Source organism: Mauremys mutica, chromosome 25 (genome assembly GCF_020497125.1).
Source record: "Mauremys mutica isolate MM-2020 ecotype Southern chromosome 25, ASM2049712v1, whole genome shotgun sequence".
NCBI lineage: Eukaryota > Metazoa > Chordata > Testudines > Geoemydidae > Mauremys > Mauremys mutica.
Window position 1 is genome coordinate 15795588 of NC_059096.1, and position 13100 is coordinate 15808687.

At 55.2% G+C, this 13100-nt stretch overlaps 1 protein-coding gene across 1 annotated transcript in view; it reads right to left on the minus strand.

Annotated features, from left to right (window-relative positions):
• Positions 1-10197: 10197 nt before the first annotated feature.
• Positions 10198-13100, minus strand: part of LOC123356413 (sodium channel protein type 4 subunit alpha-like) — a 140856-nt gene continuing 137953 nt past the window's right edge. The window contains exon 25 of the mRNA XM_044999658.1: positions 10198-11453. Coding sequence (XP_044855593.1) covers positions 10258-11453 — 1196 coding nt within the window. The 3' untranslated portion in view covers positions 10198-10257. The remainder of the gene's footprint in view (positions 11454-13100) is intronic.

Sequence of the window (13100 nt, forward strand, 5' to 3'; positions counted from 1 at the left end):
TCCGGCCACAACGGGAGGGGAATGGGATCCCGAACTGACAGCTCGAGCAGCAGGATGTACCAGTGCTGTCTCGGCCAGGCCGGAGCGACGAGTATTACGTGGGCCCTGTCCCTCCGAAGCTTGAGTAACACCCGGTGGACGAGCGGAAACGGGGGGAACACGTAGAGGAGGGGATCTGTCCATGGCAGGAGGAACGCGTCCGAGAGGGAGCCCGGAGCTTGACCCTGGTAGGAGCAGAACCTGTGGCATTTCCTGTTGGCCCAGGAGGCAAACAGGTCTATCTGGGGAAACCCCCACCTCTGGAGGATTGTGTAAGCCACATCTGGGCGAAGGTATCACTCGTGGGAGGCGAAGGACCTGCTCAGATGGTCGGCCAACGTGTTCTGCACCCCTGGCAGAAAAAACGCTTCTAGGCGAATCGAGTGGGTCACGCAAAGATCCCAGAGGAGCATCGCTTCGTTGCAAAGCGGGGAGGACCGGGCTCCGCCCTGTTTGTTCACATAGAACATTGCTGTGGTGTTGTCTGTGTACACCGCTACACAGCGGTCTTGGAGGTGGGCCAGAAAGGCGAGACACGCCAAACGGATCGCTCTCAGCTCCCGGACGTTGATGTGGAGGGAGAGCTCCTGGGCTGACCAGAGACCCTGGGTGTGTAGGTCTCCTATGTGAGCACCCCCATCCGAGCGCCGAGGCATCTGTGGTCAGGGTGACAGACGGGCGAGGAGGGCGGAATGGGACCCCTGCGCAGACAATCCCCGGATCCAGCCACCAGGTGAGCGTCTGGAGAGTGGGCTGTGCCACCGTCACCACCATGTCTATGGGGTCGCGATGGGGGCGGTACACCGATGCCAGCCACATTTGGAACGGGCGAAGTCGTAGCCTTGCGTGCGCGGTCACAAACGTGCACGCTGCCATGTGACCCAGTAGGCGCAGGCAGGATCGCACCGTTGTCGTAGGGAAGGCCTGCAGTGTCCGTATGAGCGAGGCCATCGTCTCGTGCCGAGGATGAGGGAGGCAGGCTCTGGCCAAATTGGAGTCGAGGACCGCTCCTATAAACTCCACCATTTGTGCTGGAATTAAGCTGGACTTCTCGGCATTGATAAGCAGGCCCAGAGACCGGAACAGATGCAGAATCTCGGTCACCTGAGCCGCTACCAGCGCTTGGGAGCGACCGCGAATCAGCCAGTCGTCGAGATATGGGTACACATGAATTCGACGACGGCGGAGGGCTGCGGCCACGACCGCCATACACTTGGTGAACACTCTCGGTGCGGTGGAGAGGCCGAAGGGTAGTACCGCAAACTGGTAGTGAGCTTCGTTGACCACGAAGCGCAGGTAGCGTCTGTAGGGGGGGTAAATTGCCACATGAAAGTACGCATCCTTCATGTCGAGGGCGGCAAACCAGTCTCCCGGATCCAAGGAAGGAATAATGGTCCCCAAGGTCACCATACGAAACTTGAGCTTGCACAGGTGTCTGTTGAGCTCTCGGAGGTCTAAGATGGGACGAAGGCCTCCTTTCGCCTTGGGGATTAGAAAGTACCTGGAGTAGAATCCCCTGCCCCGCCTGCTGCGAGGCACCTCCTTGATAGCACCCATGCTCAACAGAGTCTCGACCTCCTGTAAGAGGACTTGCTCGTGAGAGGGGTCCCTGAAGAGGGACGGGGAAGGTGGGTGGGAGGGAGGGGGCGAAATAAACTGCAGGCGGTAGCCGTGCTGGACGGTGTTGAGGACCCAGCTGTCCGACGTTATGGAACGCCACGCCTGGAGGAATCGGGAAAGGCGACTTGAAAACAATAGGGATGGATCCGGGTGGGGAGAGTGGTGGGCCGTCCTCGGGCGTCCCATCAAAAGGCCGGTTTTGGGCCTTGAGGAGCCTTGGAGGAGCTCTGGGCCTGGTTACGCCGACCCCCCGATGGTCTGCGGCGGAAAGGGGCCGCTCGGCGATTGTTAAATGGCCGGGATCTGGCCTGGGTGAAGGGCCGGTAGGGCTGTTCCCGGAACGATCGTCTTTGGGTAGCCGGGGTGTGCATTCCCAAAGTCCGAATAGCAATCCTCCCATCCTTCAGGGTCTGGATTCTCGTGTCCGTCTTTTCAGAGAAGAGACCCTGAGTCTCAAAGGGGAGGTCCTGGAGGGTGTATTTTACCTCCGGCGGCAAGGTGGAGGATTGCAGCCACGCAATACGCCGCATTGTTATCCCGGAAGCCATGGTTCTGGCTCCCGAGTCCGCGGAGTCCACGGCCGCTCGAATCAAGGTCCGGGAGGCTGTCTTGCCCTCGTCCAGGAGCGCCGAGAATTCCCGGCGAGAGTCTTGCGGGGTTAGCTCTGCAAATTTACCCAGGCACCCCAAGATGTTGAAAGTGTACCGGGAAAGGAGGGCCATTTGGTTTGCAATGAGGAGCTGAAGGCCTCCCGCCGAATAGATTTTTCGCCCCAAGAGGTCCATGCGCCGCGACTCCTTGGACTTTGGCGCAGCGGCCGGCTGCCCGTGCCTTTCCCGGTCGTTCACGGACTGGACAACCAGAGAGTCCGGGGCTGGGTGGACATACAAGTATTCATACCCCTTGGGCGGAACGGAATATTTTCTCTCCACCCCTCGCGCCGTGGGGGGAACGGAGGAAGGCGACTGCCAGATGGTAGCATTATTCCGCTGGATTGTGCGGATAAATGGCAGTGCTACTCTCACGGGGGCCTCCGCTCCCACGACATCGGTAACTGGGTCATCGACCTCTTGGACCTCCTCAATGGGCAGGTTAATGGCCTTAGCTACCCGTCGGAGAAGGTCCTGATGCGCTCTCAGGTCAATAGGTGGGGGTTCGGATGGTGAAGCCCCCGCCACCGCCTCGTCAGGTGATGAGGACGAGGATTGGCCTGGCAGCACCTCCTCAGGCATTTGCTCTGCCCCCGGGCGATCAGCCGCCAGTGTCTCCTGCCCCAAAGGCGGGCCTCGAGGGGAGGTGGTCTGTCCCGTTGGAGACGGAGGGGGCCTGCTGATAGTGGCCTCCGGCACGGAACGCGCCGCACTCGCCTGTCTTGGTGGAAGGGGGGGCCCTTGCTCATGTTGTGCCCAGGGTACCCAAAATCCCCACTGCTGGGGTCCATGGTCTCGTGGAAGAGACTCTGCCCTGAAGTCCACCACACTGCCCTCAGCGGAAGCAATGGAGGGTTCCCGCGAAGGCCTGGGAGGGGCTGTGGCGGTCCCCGAGCGGACGGCCGATGCCGGCGTCACGTGTCTCGCCGGTGCCGAAGGGCGGTGCCGGTCGTGAGACGTCAGCGGAGAGCGCGACCTGCGCAAGGCGCGGTACCGGGAGCTCGACCGACGGCGCCGGGAGCTCGACCAACGGTGCCGGGAGGTCGATCGACGGTGTCGGGAGCTCGACCGGCGATGCCTGGAGCTTGATCTCGAGCGCGAGCGGCGGCGGCGCGAGCGGCTCCGGGAGTCACGGTGCCGAGAGCGATACTTGGAACCGGACCTGCTGCGGTGCCGGCGACCCGGTGACCGGGACTGTCGCCGGGAGTGCGACCGGCCCCGCGATTGAGAGCGGTGCCGGGACTGCGACCGGTGCCGAGACGGGGAGCGTCGTCGTGATGTAGACCGCCTTCCGGACCGGGACCGGTGCAGCGGCGACTGCCTCCGAGAGTGGGACCGGGATCAAGACCGAATCCTGGAGCGCCGACCGTCTCGCTCAGCCGGGGAAGGAGGCCGCATCATCAGCGGTTTGCCTATTGACTTAGGCGCCCTCACCGGCGGTGCCGGGGGCCGGAGGCTCTGAGCTTCCGTGAGCTCAATCAGCTCCCTCGCCGTTGCAAACGCCTCAGGCGTGGACGGGATCCGCAGCTCCTCCTCGGTGGGTACCGGGGAGCTGGGGGGTGCCGGACTCGACGGCCCTTGCGGCGCCGGAGTCGACGGCACGGTGCACTGCCTGTGCACTGCCTCAGCCTGAACCGTTTTTGTCGGCAGCGGCTGGGCTAACGGCTTCTGTGGCTGCTTTGCCGAGGCCGTCTTCGGCGCCTTATGCTTCCTTCCTGGGGAGAGGGAGCGGTGCCGGGACTTCGGTGCTGGGTGCCGAGGACCCTCCGCGGCACCGGAGCGGCTCGGTGCTGCCGGTGCGCTGCTCGCCGAGGAAGGCTTCGGCGCCGGTGGAGTTGGCGCCGGAGGCTGGAGCGAAGCCTCCATCTGCAGCTGCTTCAGGCGAGAGTCCCGCTCCTTCCTCGTTCGGGGTTTGAAGGCCACGCAGATCGGGCACTTGTCAGTCCTGTGCGACTCCCCGAGGCAGCGGAGGCAGGAGTCGTGCGGGTCACTCACCGGCATGGGCCGCTGGCAAGCCGCGCAGGGCTTGAATCCCGGTGCCCCGGGCATAAGCCCGCACCGGGAGCGGAAGAAGAGGGCTAACCCCTCTAATTCCCTACTAAACTACACTATACAACTATATATACAACTACAACAATTAACTTAACTAACTACTAACAACTATGTACACTATAACTATGGAGAACGCTAGGGCTGTGGAGGTAAGGGAGCACTCCACTGTTCCTACTGGCCGTCACGGGCGGGAAGAAGGAACTGAGGAGCGGACGGGCCGGCTGGGGTATATATCCAGCGCCATACCGGCGCCACTCCAGGGGGTGCCCAGCCGGCCCGCCGGAGTTGCTAGGGTAAAAATGTTCCGGAGAAGCCGTGCACGCGCGGCGCGCACACCTACATGGAATGCATAGGAGCAATCACTCGAAGAAGAACCATTGTTCTGTAAAATGTATCTTTTTAAATACTTCTCTCCCTCATGCAGCTGCAAATTTTTCAAGCCTCCCTGCTCCATCCCAAAGGCTAGCCCAGATAAGGCGGAGGAAAAAGAAGACGCAAGATGAAATGTTCTCGTATATTATGGAAGTTACACGCAAGGAAAGAGCTCATCTGAATGAGTGGAAGGACGTGGTATCAAATTACAGGAAAGATGCCAGTGAACGTGAGGACAGGAGGGACATCCGAGATGAGAGGTGGCGGCAGGAAGACCGGCAGGAAAATCAGCGGTGGCGGGATGCAACTCTTGGGCTGCTGCGTGATCAAACTGACATGCTCCAGCGTCTGGTGGAGCTTCAGGAACGGCAGCAGGATCATAGAGTGTCGCTGCAGCCCCTGTATAACCACCCTCAACCCTCACCATGTTCCACATCCTCCTCACCCAGACGTGTAAGAACGCGTGGGGGGAGGCTCCGTGCACCCGCCCACTCCACCCCCGTGGACAGCCCAACCAGAAGGCTGTCATTACTGTGAAATTTTTTAAGTGGCCTTCTCCATCCCTCCTATCCTCCTCCCAAACCACACCCTTACTTCTCTCCCTCTTTTTATAATGAATTAATAAAGAATACATGATTTTTAAACAAAAGTGACTTTATTTGCATAAGTAAGCTGTACTCGAAGGGGGAGGGTGGGTTGCTTACAGGGAATGAGTCAATCAAGGGGGGTGGGGGTTCATCAAGGGGAAACAAACACAGCAGTCACACCCTACCCTGGCCAGTGATGAAGTTTCAAAGCTTCTCTGATGCGCACTGCTTCCTGGTGTGCTCTTCTAATCTCCCTGGTGTCTGGCTGCGCGTAATCAGCGGCCAGATGATTTGCCTCAGCCTCCCACCCCGCCATAAAGGTCTCCCCCTTACTCTCACAGAGATTGTGGAGAATACAGCAAGCAGCAATAACATAGGGGACATTGGTTTGGCTGAGGTCTGAGCGAGTCCTTTAAACGGCCAAATGCACATTCTACCACCATTCTGCACTTGCTCAGCCTGTAGTTGAACAGATCCTGACCACTGTCCAGGCTGCCTGTGTATGGCTTCATGAGCCATGGCATCAAGGGGTAGGCTGGGTCCCCCAGGATAACAACAGGCATTTCAACATCCCCAACTGTTATTTTCTGGTCTGGGAAGTAATTCCCTTGCTGCAGCCGTTTAAACAGAGTAGTGCTTCTGAACCCTCCCTGGCCATCCCACGTGGATGTTGGTGAAACGTCCCTTGTGATCCACCAGTGCTTGCAGCACCATTGAAAAGTACCCCTTCCGGTTTACGTACTGGGTGCCCTGGCGCTCCGGTGCCAAGATAGGGATATGGGTTCCATCTATCGCCCCACCACAGTTAGGGAATCCCAGTGCAGCAAAGCCATCCACTATGGCCTGCACATTTCCCAGAGTCACAGCCTTTCGTAGCAGCAGCTTAGTGATTGCTTTGGCTACTTGCATCACAGCAGCCCCCACAGTAGATTTTCCAACTCCAAATTGATTCCCGACTGACCGGTAGCTGTCTGGCATTGCAAGCTTCCACAGGGCTATCGCCACTCACTTCTCTACTGTGAGGGCTGCTCTCATCTTGGTATTATGGCGTTTCAGGGCAGGGGCAAGCAAGTCACAAAGTTCCATGAAAGTGCCCTTACGCATGCAAAAGTTTCGCAGCCACTGGGAATTGTCCCAAACCTGCAACACAATGCGGTCCCACCAGTCTGTGCTTGTTTCCCGGGCCCAAAATCGGCGTTCGATGGATAGAATCTGCACCATTACCATCAGGATCTCCAAAGCGCCGGGGCCCGTGGTTTGAGAGAATTCTGTGTCCACGTCCTCATCACTGTCATCGCCGCACTGCCGTATCCGCCTCCTCCTCGCCTCGGTTTGAAGGTCCTGGTTCACCATAGACTGCACGAGAGTGCGCTAGGTGTTTAAAACATCCACGATTGCAGTATTGAGCTGAGCAGGGTCCATGCTTGCTGTGTTATGGCGTCTGCACAGTTCACCCAGGAAAAAAGGCGCGAAACGGTTGTCTGCTGCTTTCAGGGAGGGAGGGGTGAGGCTGTACCCAGAACCACCCGTGGCAATGATTTTTTCCCCATCAGCCACTGGGAACTCAACCCAGAATTCCAAGGGGCGGGGGAGGCTGCGGGAACTATGGGATAGCTACGGAATAGCTACCCACAGTGCAACGCTCCAGAAATCGACGCTAGCCTCGGACCGTGGACGCACACCACCGAATTAATGTGCTTAGTGTGGCCGCGTGCACTTGATTTTATACAATCTGTTTTACTAAACCGGTTTCTGTAAATTCGGAATAATCCCGTAGTGTAGACATACCCTCAGAGGAATAGCCCACAGGGCCAGGGCAGCAAATTATATGGGTCCGTGGTGCCCGTGCTCCAAGAATATTCAGAGCCTGGGACCCAGCTCTACCAATGTTTGGGGCTGGGTCTCTCCTCCATCCCCAGCTGCCTTCCCCTGGAGCATCTCCCGGCCCCACCTGCTGCCCCCAGGTGATTTAAAAGGATCCTGGGGCCCCTGCCACCACCACCGGCAGTGCAGCAGGGCTAAAGCGGCCTCCTGCCCGCCCTCGCTCCGCATGGCACGCCACTCCCGGAAGCAGCTGGCACGTCCCTGCAGCCCCTGGGGGTGGGGTGTCTCCACACGCCGCCACCGCCCCAATTCTGCCATTGGAACTGCAGCCAATGGGAGTTGTGGGGGCGGTGCCTGCGGGCAGTGACTCATGCAGACCCCTGTCCCCGTCTAGAAGCCGCTGCCAGAGTGGTGTGTGGGTCCCTTTCGGGAGCTGCACCCCCTCATCCCCTGCTGTACCCCAACCCCCTGCCCCAGCCCAGAGCCTGCACCCAAACTCCCTCCCAGAGCCTTAGGCATGGGGGGAGGGGGGACTTGGAGCGTTCTGGCACCACCAAAAATGACACAAACCTGCCGCTCCTGCGCAGGACCCTGCCTTAGGAGAAATCACCCTTTTTCTCCTGGAAGAGCCCTTGGGGAAGTCACTGGGGACAATGACCCAGACAAGGCTGGTCAGGAAGAACAACGACTGTTCATTAACAGCAGGTCTCTCCGTGGGCAGCTGCCTCCCAGCCTAGTTGCTGCTGTCTGTGGGTGGAATTGCAGCCCTGGTTAACACTGATTGGCTCCAACAGGCCGGGATTTCCCCCTGCTTGGTTCCTGAATTGCAGTCACAACATCCAGCAGGAAGGAGACTCGAGGGGAAGGAAGAACAGTTCTATCAGCACAGAAATCATGCAGGGCCAAATCCCTGCCAGCCTCCAGAGGGGCTTTCTGCTTCTGCCTGGGGGGACCGAGGGATGCAGGTCTGCCTCGTTCCATGCCACGATGCCCTGGCAGAGTCACTCAACAGCTGCTACACCAGCAGCCACACAGCCCTGTGCAGGGGACCTGTGTGCAGGGCCCTTGTGCTCAGTGAATCTTCAGGCTATGTCCCTGGCTCCCCCGACCTCCCCCAATCCACCTACCCTGGTGCTCCAGAGGGGCCGGCTCTCCACCACCTTCCACCCTCGGCAGCAGCACCATTCCCTTTGCTCTCAGGCTGTGCGCGCCCACGCTGGCGGGGAGGGGAGGGGAGGAGTCACGGCTTGAGCCTGCACCAATGGAAGCTTTTGCCATTGGCTTCAGTAAGGGCAAGTTCAAGTGAAACAGCTCCAGCCCAACGCGTGCGTAACCTTGAGCCTGCAAGCAGTCCCATTGGAACCCACTGAGCAACTCCCAGGCTTAAAGCTAAGCACGGGCTGGGGCGTGTTTTGTGGGAGCAGGGGAATGCACCGAGACCCATGCTGAGTGTGCCATGCTGCCCCCATGCTCACTGCCTGCCAGGGAGTTGCTAGGAGCTTGGCCTGAGCTGGGGCTGCAAGATCAGGCCCCCACTTCCACAGGAGTCTGGAAAACAAATCTCTAGAGAGGGGCCCAGCTGCCCAGGGCTGGCTAGACCCAAGGCCCTTCGTGATGGCCACTGGTGATGCTCAGTGACCCTTTGGCACCTCTAACACTTCATCTGAAAAAGAAACTGAACAGAAGAGCGTGACTCCATTAGCCAAAGCTGAGCAGGTTACAGCTTACGTTACGCAGCACGACTATTGCTCTAGTTCACAGCTCGACACTGGACGGTGCGGCTCTAAGCAAATCCACAGACTGATCAAGACAAAGGATTCAGAGTCAAAACTAATCAGTTAGGAAGGCCTGTTTTGAAACTCTGCCCCATCTGTTTCCACAGCAGAAAGTCCAACTCCACACTAAAGAGACGTGATAGAAAAGTCTCCCCGCCCAGTCAGAGGACACTGTGTATGGGAGGAGGAGTTGGCAATAAGATTTAGAAACGGGAAACAGTATTTCTAAAGTGACTTTTTGCTTTCCTATTTTAGGCTTTGCACATACATTTTGCCCTGATATGTACTATCCTCCCAGAGGACTGTTAATTCATAAGGTGGGAGGAAGGTATTAATCACCAAGAAAGCACAAGGTTTTCCACGAGTAGATATCAATTCTGTAAATGTACCTGATCAAGCAATTCATTATAAATATTCCAGTGCAACCAAACGGTTTTATCACCTGATCTGGCTCCACATGGCAGCCCGTGACCTGATGGGAACAAAGATTTCCTGCTCCAGGAGATGGGCAGTAGTTAAGATTTGGTGAAGCTGGACTAGAGATATTTCTGTAGAGAGAAGTGGGACTATTTGGGAACTAGTCCCCAGACGCCATATTTTGGTAGCTATTTTCCTTTCACATAATCTAGTTCCTAGATTAAATGGGAACCCAGAAAAGCAGTGTGGAAATAACTAGTTGACATTCCTACTGTTCCAAGCTGAATAGTTTCTGGTGTAGATGAGTGTTCTGAAAAACTTTACAAGCTGGCATTTAACCCTGAGAATATAGCTGCAGATTTTTTTACTATGCAAACAAATCTTTAAGACATCATTGCACTTTTACTGTATATAACAAAAATCCATAACGCCTATTCAAATATTCAAAAGAAAGGTGCTACTTTTAAGACATTGGAGATTTTTGTTCACAAAACCTTATCTTTTCTGCAATTATTTTTAATATTATTTCACTTGGCTCGTCTCTCTCCTCTAATTCATTGCACTTCGGGAACAATAACTGGGCAAACACCTCAAGTGTGAAATAATATTAAGAAATAATTTTGAAAATAAAAGGAGAGCCATACCCAGTCGTCAACTTCTGAAAAACACCTCGCTACCATGGTTATATCATTTTAAAACTTACAATGTTTCTCTTTCACCAGCAATAGAGAGATTTCACATTTACCTCAGAAGAAAAATACTCAACGTTGTAATGAATATGAGGTTCTGTTAAAAAGTTAAGATGGGTCTGAAATACAGTAATATGGCGTTAGCTGTCTATAGATAGGGATATGGGTGCGTTCTTGCAGAAGAGATACAAATGGAGTCTTTGCAGGATAGGAAGATGAAACGTGCTTTGTGTTATACTAATGACTCTTTCACCTCTCGCTCCCCATCCTGTTTTTTCGCCTCACTAGGAGAAGCTCGAGTCTCTGGGCTTGGAACTGGTGCTGCAAGAGCCAGGCCTGGGGCCGTTTCCAGGTGTGTATCACTGTTCCCATAAATCTCGTTCATTTTGTCTGCAATTAGTCCTTCTTTTTCCGGTGTTCCCTCTGCAAAGACGCCCTCCTCCTGACTATGCCTGTACAGATAAGACGCTTGTTTCATCGACCGCTTTAGTAAATACCTTCGGAAGGCTCTTTGGATTTTTATGGCACAGACTTCTTCGTGCTTCCTTTTCAAAGTCGTAATGATGGGTTCATAGGAAACTTTGGATGGGTTGGCAGCCATGAATTTCTCCTCCATTGTGGCTTTCAAGCCGTCCATTTCTCCTGAGTCACCCAGCACTTCTTTAGTCAGCGCAAAGAGAATATCCAGACAGTGGATTTTATCTCCAACAACCATCGGTAAATCCATGGTGATTAATTTAATCTTGTTTGGTTTGGCAATCTTGAGTGGCTCTTGCAAGGTGTCTACAAAATCTGACATCACGCTGTACGCGATAAACTGGGTGGCATCTGGATCAAACTTCTCCCATGTTTCATAGAACATTTCAAAGTCATCTTCGCAGAGTGGTTCGCTGCTCTCCTCTGTAGCCACGTTGAAGTTCTCCAAGATGATGGCGATGTACATGTTCACAACGACCAGAAAGGAGATGATGATGTAGGTGCAGAAAAAGCAGATGCCGATAGACGGGTTGCCGCAGTCTCCTTTTACTGAACTTCCGGGATTCTCCAAGTCAGGGTCGCAATCCGGTGGGCCACTGTTCAGGATAGGGTTGAGGAGACCATCCCACCCGGCAGACGTCGTGATCTGAAACAAACAGATGATGCTGTTCCCAAACGTCTCGAAATTGAAGATGTCGTCAATCCCAGACTCCTTCTTGACATAGGCAAAGTTGGACATCCCGAAGATGGAGTAGATGAACATCACCAAGAACAGCAGGAGGCCGATGTTGAACAAAGCAGGGAGAGACATCATTAAAGCAAACAAGAGAGTCCGGATTCCTTTTGCTCCTCGGATCAGCCGCAGAACACGCCCAATTCTTGCCAACCTGATCACCCTGAACAGGGTGGGGGACACAAAGTACTGCTCTATGATGTCGGCAAGGCCAATACCTGAAAAGGGGTGCAAAGAAAGTATGCATGGCTCACTCCATCAACTGAAATAGTGAAGCAATGGATAACCTGCTCTGCGTCTACGTGCACCCTCTGTGCTGGAGAGCTGAGGAGGTGAATGCATGATTAGCAGAGGACCATAACCTCACATGGGCTGGAAAAGGCCTCAGGAAAGGTCCCTAGCCAGTGCTGCTGCACAATCCTGTGTTCCCTGTGATTTGCCATCCAGCCACCATCTAAGAATCCACCATGTCCTATTGCTACTTGCCCCATTGCCTGATGTGTTTCATGGTTGAAAGGTTTTGCTTACTGCTCAGTCTAACCCTTGCTCTTTGCTGTTGCCCTCTGGCACGTCTCTCTTGCTAAATGTGACAATCATGCTTTAGGCCCTATTCTTCCACACAGGGAGAACAGGGACAGGCTGGAGAGCAAAGACAGTGCAGCAGTTAGCGCAGTAGCACTGAATTTGAGGCATTCTGGCTTCGAATCCCAGCTGTGCCACAGACGTCCTGTGTGATCTTGGCCTCATCTGCCTGTCTGTAACAGGGAGAATTGCCCTGTGCCCCAGGGGTGTTCTGAGGATACAGTGGGAACAGGTGGCCCTTATTATTTTGAATGTATGAGTTTATCTAAAACAGCCTTGTAGTGCACATGCAAAGCTTAAAATGTACCAACTCGTCGCTAATGAGACACGCCCTCCCAGAAACAACGAGCCCCCCTGAGCCCTTGCTGCACCCCAGTCCATGCTAGAGGGGTGTGCTGTACACTTCCTCCTGCAGGCTGAAAGCGGGGAGCAAGGGAGCCCTCTGCGAGGTGCCTGGGGTTGCAGACAGACCTGAGCCCCTTGGAGAAGGGGAGGTCGGCCCATGTAGGATCCCTTTATGCGTGGAACCTGGGGAGTTGCTTTCAGTGAGAACGTGGGGTCGGATTTGTGGGAAGCACTTTCGGGTGCACGCTCAGGGAAGGTTTTAGTGCGCACACAGGAAGGAGTTTTTTAGGGTGAGCACCTGGGGAGCAGGACCAGGTTAAGGCGTAAGCACAATGGGCCCCTGCACTTGGAGTCATGTGAATCTCAGCTTTAATATATATAAATAATCATGTTTCTAGCTCTCCTGGTTGTGAAGAAAGTCTTGAAAACAGGCGCTGAGCATGACAATGCAGAGACAGCTGTCTGAGTCTGCAGACAGCCTCAGACAGTTGCTCTAAAAGGGGTAAAATGTCCCATGCATCCCTATGGGCTGTTAACTCTGAAACCTACTGCCACCCTCCCACCTCTTCTGGGCTGACTGAAGTTGGTAGGGTCCCCCCACACCGAGTCCTCTATCTGAGGAGGGAGGCAGGGTGGAGATGTGTCCTCCCTCCTATGGGGTGGATTTCTGCCCATCTGAACAGTGCTCAGGAGAGGCCCAGTCTGTCCAAAGAGGAATGGTGATGGGTTTCTCAAAGTGGCTCATAGAGGGTGTCCACTCCTACCACCACTCCAGCAGGCACAGGAACAGTGGCAGAGCTCGGGCTCCAAGGCAGGGCCATGGGTCTCCCAGGTAGGGAGGTGCCACCATATCCATATTTCCCATCTAGACATTTCTTCTCTATCTTGGTTGCTACAGAACCCACTTGGCGGCTTGCCTGAGTCAATGGAAATGCAGC